At 33.3% G+C, this 14,997-nt stretch overlaps 4 protein-coding genes across 4 annotated transcripts; 2 read left to right on the top strand and 2 right to left on the bottom strand.

Annotated features, from left to right (window-relative positions):
- Positions 1 to 112: 112 nt before the first annotated feature.
- Positions 113 to 6,358, top strand: Galphao (G protein alpha o subunit). The gene is made up of 3 exons (XM_015926007.3): positions 113 to 364; positions 550 to 592; positions 2,846 to 6,358. The coding sequence occupies exons 1-3, from the start codon at positions 247 to 249 to the stop codon at positions 3,747 to 3,749; spliced, it is 1,065 nt and encodes a 354-aa protein (XP_015781493.1). The 5' UTR covers positions 113 to 246; the 3' UTR covers positions 3,750 to 6,358.
- A 684-nt stretch (positions 6,359 to 7,042) lies between these two features.
- STUB1 (STIP1 homology and U-box containing protein 1) lies at positions 7,043 to 8,505 on the bottom strand. The gene has a single exon (XM_089268159.1). It carries the CDS (start codon positions 8,219 to 8,221, stop codon positions 7,370 to 7,372), a length of 852 nt encoding a protein of 283 aa, XP_089124285.1. The 5' UTR covers positions 8,222 to 8,505; the 3' UTR covers positions 7,043 to 7,369.
- A 1,290-nt stretch (positions 8,506 to 9,795) lies between these two features.
- On the bottom strand, positions 9,796 to 11,042 carry Fkbp14 (peptidyl-prolyl cis-trans isomerase Fkb14). The gene is made up of 3 exons (XM_015925857.3): positions 10,725 to 11,042; positions 10,369 to 10,645; positions 9,796 to 10,198 (listed from the first exon to the last, which is right to left on the bottom strand). Exons 1-3 carry the CDS (start codon positions 10,928 to 10,930, stop codon positions 10,031 to 10,033), a joined length of 651 nt encoding a protein of 216 aa, XP_015781343.2. The 5' UTR covers positions 10,931 to 11,042; the 3' UTR covers positions 9,796 to 10,030.
- Positions 11,043 to 11,509: 467 nt separating this feature from the next.
- LOC107359520 (ethanolamine kinase 1) lies at positions 11,510 to 13,765 on the top strand. Its single transcript, XM_015926006.3, has one exon. The coding sequence runs from the start codon at positions 12,347 to 12,349 to the stop codon at positions 13,565 to 13,567; it is 1,221 nt and encodes a 406-aa protein (XP_015781492.1). The 5' UTR covers positions 11,510 to 12,346; the 3' UTR covers positions 13,568 to 13,765.
- The last annotated feature ends 1,232 nt before the right edge of the window (positions 13,766 to 14,997 follow it).

The following is a 14,997-nucleotide window of genomic DNA, read 5'->3' as shown; positions in this document are numbered from 1 at the left end:
AAATTAATTAACGAAAAGTTCGATGGAATCAATTGCGGACAGAAAAAGCAACAAAATTTGACAATTTGCTTGAGCTTTGCTCATGCGTCTTTAATCAGTCGTTTTTGAGACGAGGCGAGAATCAATCGATTTCTCAGTCCAAATCTCCAAGTGTTCACACCTTAAAAAAGCTTTTTTTCTGTGCGTGTTTTTAAGGTGGGCAAAATTTCGGTCAAAATTGGTCCTCTCTCGAGCTGGTGCTCAAAAATGGGCTGTGCTATGAGTGCAGAGGAACGAGCTGCCCTAGCCCGGTCCAAACAGATTGAAAAAAATTTAAAAGAAGATGGTATTCAAGCTGCTAAAGATATAAAACTGTTACTATTAGGTGAGTAGACATCATTGTTTTGATCTTGAAAATATCATTCCCTATTAATCTGACCATTCAATTAGTATAATTTTGAACAATTTACACAATTTCGAGTAATGATATTTTCACGATAACTTTAAATTACTATTTAACATTTATTATTTACATACTCATTTTGCTTCTCTCTTTGCTTCTCTCAACAGGGGCCGGAGAATCTGGTAAAAGCACAATCGTTAAACAAATGAAGTAAGTTCTAATTGCTTGCCCATCATAATCATCTATTGTGTGTCAATCGAGGTTTATCCGTTTGCCTGTGTTTATATTGAACTAATCAGTTATTAACTAACCTGTTAAGTGATTATCTGTGCTGATTCTTATACCAAACCATAGCTTTTCTTTTGGGTTTATGTATATATATTTATACCAGAACCCAAAATGATTGGTCTCAATAAGGTTTCTTGGTTCTGTTGTCTACCTTTGTTGTCAAACAATTTAACATCCACCAGTAAACCTTGATTGTTGGTATCAATTTTTCATCAATCCACATAATCATAGAGACACACAGGAAGAATAAATGTTTCCGCCATTTTTTGATTTTACCTATTTCCATTTCATTTTTGAACTATTTTCATTCCATCAATCTCGTCATCATATTATGCATATTTTCAATGTAAAATCATAGTGCATTAGAAGCGAGACTTTTTTTACTCTATCTGTCTTGACTGAACTGAGATTGTCAATTGCCTTTTCAATGTTGAATCATTTAGTCCAACAAGTAAACATTTTCTGTTTTCTTTTTCAATCCAAGTTAATTAACTTCTGTTTCATGTTCACTATGAATTACTTGTTTTCCCACTGTCATTATCACTGTCTGTAAATCAAATTATTTTTACCACATTAGTTATTGTTTCCAGTCAATATATTCATCCCTCTGAACCATTCAATTACCCACTTACACCAAATTTTAAGAATTCATCTTTTCAAATTGCCTTTTTTATGTATTTTTACTTCAAATAAGATTGAACTTGCATAATGCATCTTGTCTAAACCTGTAACATTGACCATCAGCATCGTAATTAGTAATTTTTCATCTAACAAGCTTCTGCGGGAAGCTCAATCTAGGTAATAATTTGACTGCAAGTTAAATTAATATTTTGTTACCTCTCATTTTCATTCTCCTGTTGATGTCCTCGTCTTTTTTCTGGCTTTCCTGCCTCTCGTCAGAATCACCTCTTCTCTTCAGATTCTGAGAGACCCATGATTGATTGAAATTTATAGAAATATCATGGCGCATGACTTTCTTTTCAACATTTTATCCTCATCTTTTCTCTTTTTTCCATTTTCTTCTCTCCTCATCACCAATCTTCTTTTGATTCCTACATGATCATTTACGTCTCTCTCTTCATCTTCATCCTCAAATATCCTTTTTGCACACTCAATTCCCCTCCTCTCTCCCACTGTCAGTCTCTTTCGTTTTCCTTTCAATTTTTCTCTTTCTCTCCTTTTAACCCTCATAATACCAATTCACATTTTAATTTCAATCCTCAGTTGATCTCCTTGTTGATTTCCTTCCTTGTTTTTTCTCCTTTCTCTCTCATTTCATGTTATTATTGATCCAAGAATTAACACAATCTTATGATAACGATCAATCCGATAGTAAATATAACAAAAAGCTAATTTGTACAATGCATATTGACAATTTGTTGCTTTTATGCATAACAGTAATTAGTAATAAGATGCAAAAATGGATATCTCTAAGGTTCCAGAATATCTAAAGCTGAAATAACGGTTTGTGAACCAAAATTTCGATTCAATTTTAAATTATTTACAAGGTCTCCCACTGTATTTGCATGGTTTCTGCCAGAGATTATTAACCAACTTATCTACTTGTCTTTAAATTTTGCATAAATACATTGATTATTACCATATTTTGCAGGCTAAATCAGCAATTTAAAAGTAGCATTGCCTTTTCACAATCCCAAGGTTTTACCATCTTATAACCTGGAGTGATAGTCATTTAAATTCGTGTGTTAATGTTTTGTAAACAAACCTTGAGTAACTATTAATTTAAACAGAACAGTATTTAAACAAAATAAATTTAAAAACTGTGGGCCAAAATAAACCCAAAATAGCCCTAATCAAGCTGACATTTAGAAGATTATCAGCCAGCATTAATGTAAATTTTAATCTATCAACCAAGATGCTCTCTGTTTTGATCTGAACCAAATTTCTTTCATCCAATGCATTCTATGTTGATCAAATGTATTACATTTTGACAATCAAGATATTAATGTCTATGATTTATATTGTCTAGAATTGTTTATGAATGTATTTTCAGCTTGTAGCTTTGAGTTAGTTTGCAGTATAATAACGCAACATAGCTTTTTTCCTCTATCCTGAGCTATAGCTGTTTCGATATTTACAATTTACTGCTGAGATTGTTCTTTAAAATATTTGATTAAATTAACTAATCAATTTCTTTTTTTGCTTGTGACCCAGAATTATCCATGATAGTGGTTTCACCCAAGAGGATTTCAAACAATACAAACCGGTTGTCTATTCCAATACCATCCAATCCATGGTAGCCATTTTACGAGCCATGCCTAATTTAGGAATATCATTTGGTTCCTCGGAACGTGAATCGGATGCTAAAATGGTGTTTGATGTCGTTTCCCGAATGGAAGATACTGAACCTTTTAGTGAAGAATTACTTGCTGCAATGAAACGCCTTTGGGTCGATGCAGGAGTCCAGGAATGCTTTGGTCGGTCCAATGAATATCAGCTCAATGATTCGGCAAAATATTTTCTTGATGATCTAGATCGATTGGGACAAAAGGATTACATGCCAACGGAACAAGATATTTTACGGACTCGGGTAAAGACAACTGGTATTGTTGAGGTCCACTTTTCTTTTAAAAACCTCAATTTCAAGCTATTCGATGTGGGTGGACAGAGGTCAGAGAGAAAAAAATGGATCCATTGTTTTGAAGATGTAACCGCTATTATATTTTGTGTTGCCATGTCTGAATACGACCAGGTTTTACATGAAGATGAGACAACCAATCGGATGCAGGAATCTGTTAAACTATTTGATTCTATATGTAACAACAAATGGTTCACTGATACCTCAATAATATTGTTTCTCAACAAAAAAGATCTTTTCGAGGAAAAGATTAAAAAATCACCTTTAACAATATGCTTTCCAGAGTATACGGGAGCCCAAGAGTATGGTGAAGCTGCGGCCTACATTCAAGCCCAATTTGAGGCTAAAAACAAGTCAACCACTAAAGAAATTTATTGCCATATGACCTGTGCTACGGATACTTCCAACATTCAATTTGTTTTTGATGCTGTTACCGATGTCATTATAGCCAATAACTTGAGAGGATGTGGTCTATACTAGTTCAAAAGACGTCTTTAAAAGCAAGAGCAACAACAACAACAAAGCATGATGAAGGAAAACAAAATCAAGTCAGAATGTTCGTGAAACAAATGAAATAACCAACATAAAATGTTCTGTTTACCAAAGAGGAGGACAGAGACGAAAAGAGGGAAGAAGTATCAAAGAAGAAGAACCCTTAAAAGATGATAATGATAATGATAATTTTTGGTTGACGATTATAAAAAAAGAAGAAGAAGGAATAGGAAAAGCAAGAGTCAAAGGATAGAGGTGAGGATGGAAATAGAGATGAAGATTAAGGTGAAGGTGAACAAAAAAAGCAGGGAAGAAGAAACATGAAGGTGATGCTGTTTATTATATTTGTGATGGTTGTAGGAGAGGTGAGGAGAGTGAAAAAAGGACCAAGAAAAGAAGAAAAGGTTGGACATTAAAAGAAACGGTATAAACTGTGTGGATGATAATGAAAAAGAAAGTAAGAAATGAGTAAAATGAGGTTGAAAATACGAAAAAAAACAAAACAAATAGGAATCAACAAAAGACATGCACAGTCTTATTCGAACACCTCCTCCTTCTTCTGTTTCGTCTCCATCTCTTATCATCATCTCTTGGTTTCCTCTTCTTTCTCCTTCTTCGACCTTCTTTCTTTTCTTTCTTTCTATCCTATTTTCCCATAAAGCACACAACACACACTCAACCAACAAACACACATTCTCATCCTTAAAGACTCACGACTCATATAAACAAAATCATTTAAAGCACCACAAACTTTCCCTCAATCTAACCCATTCCTTTTACCATGACAAATTAATCTACTATTATCTATATTTTTGCTTTATTCCTTCCCTGAGTTCACTTTGCCATTGGTCATACAATTCCCATCCATTTCGCTCCATTCTTGATTAAACTTTGATTCAGGTTTCTCATTTCTGCTTTTCTCAAACATGATCAACAATTATTAATACTGTTATCGTTGCCTCTACAACAAGTGAGAGAAATCTGTGAGATTTTTTTCTATCTCGCAACCATGTCCCATCCCTGAATACTGGATTCCTGGTCTCATTTCAGTTATCTGATCTCACTCTTTTCCCTTTCTTCTCCTGATACCAATATTTAATAGTATATTAAATATAAATGTCTATTTACTCTTTCTCGCTTTCTCCAAACATGGACCAGCATGGAAACTAAATTCCGATTAATTTGTCTGAAAGTAAATTCAGACAGTATATGTTGAGTCATTAACTCTCTCTCTCTCCCTTTTTTCCATCGGCATCATCCTCATCTTTGTCAATGTCATTGTCATCTTCATCGTCTTCATCATCCACCATCTTGATCATCATTACCGTCACCATCACCATTATAATCATCATCAGTAAAATCATTTAAATCATTCTTCTCTTTGCTCTTACTTCAATCAAACCAAAAAAATCAACCAAAGTCAATGTCTAAAAAGTCTATGAACCAACCTCAACAAAACCACGACGATTTGGGAAAGACTTTCTCATCAATATCATCGTTTCATGATAAAATATATATAAAAACACTCGAAATCAACAAAGAAACAAAATGATACTAACAACATTCTCTCTCTTCTTTCTTCCTTTGTGTCCATCTCTCTTTCTATCTTTCTTTTCTCTCTCGCTCTCTCTTCACTCAACAACAAATTCACAACAAACATACAGCCACACACACAAAAAAACAACAAACAACAGCATACCAAGAAGCAAATCATTCACAATATATACTATAGTATATACACTGTTTTGGAAACTCTGTCGATTCAATCTTCTCTATCGGTCTTCATCTCTTGCTTATCATCTCTTCAATTTTTAAACTGATCTCTTTTTGAAATATTACTCTTTCACTCTCTCACACTCTGTCTTTGTCTCTCTTTCTCCTTTCTCTCCTTCCCACTCCCAGTCTCTCACTGATTGCAAATTCCTAATTAATTCTAATTATTTCTTTTATTCTTTGTGCTTTGTGAATCAATTCATTTCTTTGCTTTCAAATGGTTTCCCTTTTATTTATTATCATCTATTTATTTTCCGTTAAATCTGCTTTCCTTTTATTACCTCTTATCCAGTAATTAATCCTTTTTTATCTTCGTCATCTCTCTTTGTTGCATTCAGAACGTTTCTTCTAACTTTTTTGTTTCCATCATCAACCTTTATCACTTTTGCTTTTTTACTTCGACATCTTTTTGCTTATTTCTCTCCCTTTACCGCAACGAACAGTTCTATTGAACTTATAACTTCATTTTTCATTATTATTTATTTATTTATTATCATTTCTCCGTGAAATTATTTTATTCTGAGAATTTGTTTTCAGTTTGTCAATAAAAACACACGATTCTGTTTCTGTGCAAACTCATCATTCCATCGTCTCCCATTACTCTGTGTTATCTCCTTTAAATTGCAAAATCTTTCACTTCTTCTTCTTCTTCTTCTCCATCATCATCTTCTTCTTTCTTTCTTCCTCTTCCTCCTCTTCTTCTCTATCTTCTTCTTCTCTAATATACATAAACAACACTAAAAATAACTAAAAAATTGTAGTAAAGACGTGCTCTCGATTTTCCAATAAAATATCGACAGAATAAAAACAGTGTTATCATTCAATTGTTTGTTTTATATTAAACTGGCCATCTTGTCATCATTGAGAAATTTGATTTAACCCGGATTCCTAGTAAATCATATTTTTGAAAGGAAATGAAGTTAAATGGACTCAATGCTAAAATCTTGGTTTATTTGATGAACAAAAATATGTATAAACATACGCCGCTAGAATATTCGATAGTCGATCCAGAAAAATTAAATTGCTCCATTTGATGGTGCGACTGCTTAAAATCAATTATCAAATCTCTTATTCTAGGAATTTCGAAGCGAAGAAATTAAAGTCTGAATGACTGGATTGTTCGGAGAAGTTACGCTAATACCGATAACATTTTGCTAGGATACATTTCTGGTTTATATTCATCTACTCCAGAAAACTCATTGAAATGATTAGCGATATCGAAGGCTTGGGCAATTTATATCAGCATACTCAAACTACTAAATACAGGAAACCAGTGAGTTGGTTGCTGTCTCTAAGAAACTGGTATATGGTGGGGAGGGAAAACCAAATAAAAATAGAACACTTCGATTTTATCGTCTTTTTCTTTCATCGCCATCTATCAAAGATAAATTTCATTGTACAAATTAATAAAAGCTCAACATTAATTTATCAACAATTTATAAATAGTGAATCAAACAGAATTAGATGATAATTTTAAAAAAAACTGCCAGTTTTGACATCAGTATGGGTAAAGATTTGAAATTAAATTGACTGATTTAATATTCGGAATCAATGGAAACAAATTTTTAAACGTAGTAACATTAATGCACCTTTTACAAGCCACATAAACTTGTTTAGGGAATCAATTGAAAAAAGAGAAAAAAACAGCCAATTACAGTGACATCAATGATTAATGCAGGGATATAAAATAAATTGAAGTAGGGAAAAAGAAAGAGTTAAAAGTTCTTTACAATATCTTAATCGGTGTTATGTTATAATACCTTTAGAAAGGTGTGTTTTTGTTTACATTTCTCTCGTTTTAAAGTATATATTTTATGGTAATATTTTAAAGCTTTTCAACTTTCTGTTACCCAATCGTTTTCCGCGAGAAAAGTATCAATCACTTCTTTCATGGCAAGATTGGGTATCAGTTGCTCAGCAGTTAGCGGAGTTCTTGTTATTGGATCAAAGTGTCCAACGCGTTGTAGGTGCTCTTCAATCACCTTTCGATCATATGTTATACCACTTGGTGTTATTACAGGATCCATCATGACTTCAAAGCTGATTTTACCACATAAATAATCTGGAATATCTCTTTTTCTTCGTCTTGAATCGAGCTGCGAGAATAAAGCATTCAGTTCTGTCAGATACTGATGACTTTTAGATTCGATTTGGTTCTCAACTATTGACAATTTTTCACCATCTTTGGTAGAAGTACGAGCTTCTTCTAATTGACGCTCTTTGTCCTTCTTAATGAGATCGTTTAGATAAGTTTGTAGTTCAATTTCTTCTTTAATTCGCCTCTCTTCTAACTGATTCCATCGTTTCTTGCGAGCTAGCCTCAATTGGGAAGCAATCTCATCGCCAAAATTTTTCTTCTGCTCTCGAGCTAAATCAGAAGCTCTCGTTAAATGTTTAATTGCATCATCGTATTGTTCAATTTCTAGTAATGCTGAACCAATGAAAAAGTGACCCTTGATTGAATTAGGCTCCAAATCAAGAGCGCGTCGAGCATCTTTCAATGACAGATCCCATTGTTGTAATTTAAGGTAACACAATGCACGATTGGTGAAATACTTGGAATCAGCTGGATCACAGGAGATGGCACGGGAATAATATTCTAGGGCTTCTTGATACTTCTGATGACTGAATAATTTGTTGCCTTGTTCCTTCAATTCTAAAGCACTTGTGTCCTTGCTTATTGGCATTAGGCTGGTTAGTGAATTAGGCCTTGAGAATCGAAAAATGTTGAGAATTTAAACAATAATAAATGACAGATAAAGTAAAAGGCATAAAAGATAAGAGTGAATATATAATAGGACAATGGGATCAATGATTATTGTAGCACAATAATCTATTTAGTATCAACTTAGTGAAAATTTAATTGAAATAATTAAATGTGCAACTGGTACAATAATCAAGAAAGAAAAACAATCAAGTCAATGAAACAAAAACATTAATAAAAGATACAGTAAACCAAAGAATCTTTGCACAAACAACAACAGATACCTGTCTCCCGTAGTAAAACAGTAAAGCATTGGTAATATTTCTACTTTTAGCTCCATCTATTGAATCTAATTTGATTGACATTTGATTGGCATCTAATTGCATCTTTCAAATGAATTTCTAGTGGATTTAAGCAGAGAATTACTTGATTAAGGCAAAAGCTGGTCGGATTGATTGTTAACTGAAAGATGAATTGTTACTAGGAAGTGATTGAGATGATACTGGTGGGGAAATCATTAAAAATGAAGCTGTTGAAGAAGAGAATGGAGTGACCGAAAGCAAACATGATACTTTTTACGTTGTTGCTGGAAATCAGGATAATATTAGGCGCGCTTCTTCACCTTCATTGTTTTCAGGTCCTGCTTCGGTAAAAATGTCTAAATCAACTTCTCTAGCTACTATTATGGTAACTTCACCAGCAAGTAATCGTGATAAAAGATCACCTTCCAGAGGCGAGGAGACTTTTGGTCAAACTGGTGAATCCGAGGGAGATGGAATCTCAAATGGATGAACGAAAAAGAAAAATGAGAGAAAACGTCTTCGCGACACTAAAAATAAGTTGATTAATCTTAAATCAAAAGCACTAGAATCTTTTCCATCCATTTCGACTCTGAAAAGTCGGGTCAAGGAAATACTGCCTGTTCGCAGTGGAGCGAGTGGTCCAGATGAAAGTGGTCAAGGGCAAGGGGAAATAGATCGAAGATATTACATTCATCGAGAGTAAACGGTTCTTTCTCAATACCTTAAACGACTCTGAATTAGTTGAATCGCGTAAATCTACATTAAAAGCCATTTCACTTGATTTGAACCAATATCTGGTGGAATGTAATATAATGTAATAGAGACATCAACCGAAGATTCCGCCATTGCCTACTCCAAGATTTCGATCTGATAGGCATACTCCGATGTCAAAATCATAAATTAGTACTTTGCATCGACTTTAACAGCAAAACCGTTTGATCCAACAAGATTATCTATTATCAGTTGATAGAGCAAATTTAGCAACAGATGGACTTTACTGGAAACCTTTTTCATGGAAAACGGGTCGATGTAGATCATTGACTGAGCTTTATGTAAGAAAACGATCTCAACCACCAATCATAATTGACTGTAAGCCTTCTGAGGCAGGATCAGATCATTCACTGTATCAAGAGCCTGTGGAAAAATTCCTTTCATATCGATTGATGTCCCAAAATTGTCTCCCCCGATAATCCTCCATGAATCTATAAGACCAACATCGACGATTGTAGATAGCAATTGCGATACGAATTCTGAATGGCTATTTCAATCACATCTAATTTATTTGTACTGATTAACTCAATCTGTTCATCTCCCAAAAGTTTACACAAAATATTGAATAACTCACAAAAATAGATGGTGAATTAATGTTTACATATGCAAAAGAAAAAGACGTTACAAAAATGTTAGGGTGTTTGTTTTTGTTTATCTCCGTTTAATTTCACAGAAACTTTCATATTCTAGTCTTAAGTTCTTCAATATACCAAACAATATTAAAGCTCATCGTGTTTAGGTCCAGTAAACTCTTTATGAGAAATGAACCCATTCCTATCTTTATCTTCATTTTGGAAAATCTCCTCAATCAAATTGTCATGGTCAGGAAGATCTTTCAATGTTGAGTCTGGAACATTTGGTAATTGCTTGGTAAGGTATTCACTAATCTGTTGTAAAATGAGAAAAATGCAAGCGAAAATTGGGTAAGTTGTTATTGAATCATTGAGTAAATATAAAAAAGATAGAATAGCAAGAGTAAAACAGATAAATCAATAACTGTAATGAAAGCAAATAGACTCAGATAAATGCAGATAATCTAAAGAAATAAATAACTTACTTCTTCTCTAGAAAGTTGGTTGTCATCGTTGGCATCGATTTCTTTGAAAACGTTAACCGGTGGTGGACCATCTTCGATAGCGACACATTCAACCTCAAAGACTAAAGTAGATTTAGGAGGGATTTTATCACCAGCACCATTATCACCATAACCAAGATGTGATGGAATTGTTAATTTACGCTTTTCTCCAACACACATATCAAGTAACCCTTGGTCCCAACCTTGGATAACTTGATTTATACCCAATTGAAATTGGAAAGGTTCATTACGAGAGTAACTGTAGACAGAAGGAAGCAAGTAAGCATGTTAATGAGGATTAACAGATGAAGAACAATGTTTGAATTTAAATTACTTACCTTGAATCAAATTCAGTTCCATCCAATAGAGTTCCTCTGTAATGCATTTTGAGCATATCACCTTTCCTGGTTTTACGCTCACATTTATCTGGCTTGTGGGTAACATCAATTTTCAATTCACCATCCTCAGAATCACAGTGGACAACTGTGGATAGTAATAATAGATATACTGGTAAACCAGTAGACCAACTCAATCTGGTCATCATATTTAGTACAAATAGAATTTGATTGAAAAAAATTAATAAAATTAAACAAGCAAATAATATAAGTAATCACAGGTATGAACTGGTAATTTTTAAGCTGAGACACGTCAATTTTGCAATTGCCACAGTGGAGCTTGATTTTGATGCAGCGGGTGAGATGAAAAAACAGGTTGTCACAAGTTGCCCACAGTTGGCAAAGGAAATGATGAAGTCCCTTTCTTTCTTACTGATCCTGACTCAGATAGTGATATTTTTGATATTAATGATGTTACCTTCATTTCATTGATTAATATGAATTATTGGAAAGAAGTAACATGATCACTTTTATCATCAAATCAACGATAAACATTTTACATGTATTATAGAAAACAAGATTGCTATTGCTTTGTTCCAGCAATTTCGGTCGCAAAAATTTGATTGATCGCTTTATATCTATACGTTTAATTCAACTCAATATTGATTTATTCCATTTTATTTAACAATCAAAGGAATAACAATAATTAATTTGCTCTTTTCATGGTAAATAAGAATAATCAGACAAGTTTTTATGTACAGACATTCCCTTTCCAAGTGAATTAAAGTCACTGACTTCAAATTGAAAGCTTCAATGGTTAAAAATACCAAGGCGAATCCAAATCTTGTGTTGACAATTAAACCGTATATTTTAATCACTAGAAATCGGACATTGTTGAAACCAAATTAGTTTCGGTTAAAATATCTACAATAAGCTGCCAGACAGTGGGACTAATTTTTATACAACCCCTTGAATGAAGCACATGATGTAGCCTGGAAAGTTTGCGGTTCAATCACTATGTTCATTGAACAGATAATGTACACTAATCGTCAGTAACAAGATTGGACAATGTTCAATCATTAGTGATTGTTGTAACTGGATTACTGATTAGCTGATTTAGCTCTAGAAATAAAGAAAAGTAGTGAAAATAAGCTATTTTCAGTGAGTCTGGTAGGTTACTGTAAATGTAACATTTTACATTTGGCCTTGGACTGTAATATTTAATTAGCCTTTATTATGTTACTTTTAGCTGTTTAAACAAGTTTATGTGGCTTGTAAAAGGTGCATCAATGTTACTACATTTAAAAATTTGTTTCCATTGATTCCGAATATTAAATCAGTCAATTTAATTTCAAATCTTTAACAATACTGATGTCAAAACTGACAGTTTTTTTAAAAATTATCATCTAATTCTGTTTGATTCGCTATTTATAAATTGTTGATAAATTAATGTTGAGCTTTTATTAATTTGTACAATGAAATTTATCTTTGATAGATGGCGATGAAAGAAAAAGACGATAAAATCGAGGTGTTCTATTTTTATTTGGTTTTCCCTCCCCACCATATACCAGTTTCTTAGAGACAGCAACCAACTCACTGGTTTCCTGTATTTAGTAGTTCTTGTTATGGTGGGTAAGCTGTTAAGATTGAATATGACTGATGATTTGAAACTAGTTGTACCTCATTATTCGGATTTTGTTTTCGACCAGAACCATATTAAAGATGATGCTCGTCGTTTGATGGAGAAATTGCGTCCCCATTGGGATGCATCAACAATTGAAATTAAACAGTTTACTGAAGGTATTACCAACTGGCTCATTGGTTGTTTTCCTCTCGATTTTGATTCTGATAAAAGTGAGAAGGATGATGTGGTACTTATTCGAGTTTATGGTCGTAAAACGGAATTATTTATTGATCGCCAAAAAGAAATTGCTAATATGTTGTTAATGTATCAAAATGGACTGAGTCCGCCCGTCTTTTGTTCTTTTGCCAATGGTATGGCTTATGGTTATTCTGCCGGCAAAGTTGTCGATAGTACTATGGTTCGACAGGAATATATTTATAATTTAATTTGTCATCAAATGGTCAAGATGCACTCGATTTCCTACAAAAAGCAGTCTATCACTTTACCAATTTGTGATTCATCCAATAACGACGATAACAATAATAATAGTGGTGAGATGAAAAATGAAGCAAAAGCTTGCCTTAGCCGTTTATTCAACAAATATTTAACTTTAATTGCTGAATCAATTACCCCCGATGATCCAGTGAGTGTTTTTTTAAACAACGAAGGTATAACCCTTGATGATCTCACGAAAGAGGCTGATTATTTGGTGGAAAATTTGTCGAAACTTGGATCTCCATTGGTTTTCTGTCACAATGATCTCTTGCTCAACAACATTATCTACGATGAACGTAAACCATCTATCAGTTTCATCGATTTTGAGTATGCTGATATAAATTACCAAGCCTTTGATATTGCTAATCATTTCAACGAGTTTTCTGGAGTGGATGAATATATACCCGAAATGTATCCTAGCAAAGAGTTTCAATTGAAATGGTTATCCTGTTACTTAAAACATTGGAATCAGTTAGTCGAATCAGATGAAGGTGATATTCATGTTAATAGACAATTTGACCTGAGAGTCGAAGATTTATACGTTCAAGTTTCAAAGTTTTCACTGGCATCTAACCTTCTTTGGGGTATTTGGGCACTTCTCCAAACAATCCATTCAACAATTGACTTTAATTTCTTCGCTTATGGAGTTCCTAGAATAAGAGAGTATTTTAAAAGAAAACACTCTTTGCTCAGTCTCTCATCGCCTATCAAAAAACACGTTTCATAATGAATTGCAAGCAACTACATTCCTTCACTTTTTAAATATTCCAGGAGATCAATTATATGGATGAAATTCAACTTGATTTTAAGCAGTCGCACCATCAAATGGAGCAATTTAATTTTTCTGGATCGACTATCGAATATTCTAGCGCCGTATGTTTATACATATTTTTGTTCATCAAATAAACCAAGATTTTAGCATTGAGTCCATTTAACTTCATTTCTTTTCGAAAAAAATCCAGGTTAAATCAAACTTCTCAATGATGACAAGATGGTCAGCATAATATAAAAAAAAAACAATTGAATGATAACACTGTTTTTATTCTGTCGATATTTTATTGGAAAATCGAGAGCACGTCTTTACTACAATTTTTTAGTTATTTTTAGTGTTGTTTATGTATATTAGAGAAGAAGAAGATAGAGAAGAGGAGGAAGAGGAAGAAAGAAAGAAGAAGATGATGATGGAGAAGAAGAAGAAGAAGAAGAAGTGAAAGATTTTGCAATTTAAAGGAGATACCACAGAGTAATGGGAGACGATGGAATGATGAGTTTGCACAGAAACAGAATCGTGTGTTTTTATTGACAAACTGAAAACAAATTCTCAGAATAAAATAATTTCACGGAGAAATGATAATAAATAAATAAATAATAATGAAAAACGAAGTCATAAGTTCAATAGAACTGTTCGTTACGGTAAAGGGAGAGAAATAAGCAAAAAGATGTCGAAGTAAAAAAGCAAAAGTGATAAAGGTTGATGATGGAAACAAAAAAGTTAGAAGAAACGTTCTGAATGCAGCAAAGAGAGATGACGAAGATAAAAAAGTATTAATTACTGGATAAGAGGTAATAAAAGGAAAGCAGATTTAACGGAAAATAAATAGGTGATAATAAATAAAAGGGAAACCATTTGAAAGCAAAGAAATGAATTGATTCACAAAGCAAAAAAGAATTAATTAGAATCAATTAGGAACTTCAATCAGTAAGACACCGGTAATAGGAAGTGAAGAACGGCAGAGAGTCAAAGTCTATCATAGAGTGAAATAGTAATGTTTCAAAAAATGGCTCAAATCAATGAAAATATTTCAATCAGTTTAAAAATTCAAGAGATAGACCGATAGAGATTGAAATGACAGAGTTTCCAAACAGTGTATACTTACAGTTATTGTGTAACAATTGGTTAGGATTACCTGGTTTCTGGTAGTCTCACCGGTAACGGCACTGGTAACTTCTCGGGTAATCTTACTGGTAATGAGGATTTGCTGCGGTATTTCTGTATTTGTCCGGTATCTGTTTATAAAGACCTGCCGTTATGCTGGGATTTGGTTACTTTGTTAATACAGTCAGCTCACAATAAATGCTAGGAAAAGCTGAAAGAAAGTGGAAAAGATAGATGACGAATTTTTGTACAATAGATGGCAGGGCAAAAAGCATGAATTT

This window comes from Tetranychus urticae, chromosome 2, assembly GCF_039701765.1.
Source record: "Tetranychus urticae isolate SD_2017Ah chromosome 2, NJAU_TeUrti_SD_1.0, whole genome shotgun sequence".
In the NCBI taxonomy this organism is placed as follows: domain Eukaryota; kingdom Metazoa; phylum Arthropoda; class Arachnida; order Trombidiformes; family Tetranychidae; genus Tetranychus; species Tetranychus urticae.
Note: the sequence above shows the minus strand (reverse complement) of the source record. Positions and strands in the feature narration are given on the sequence as shown.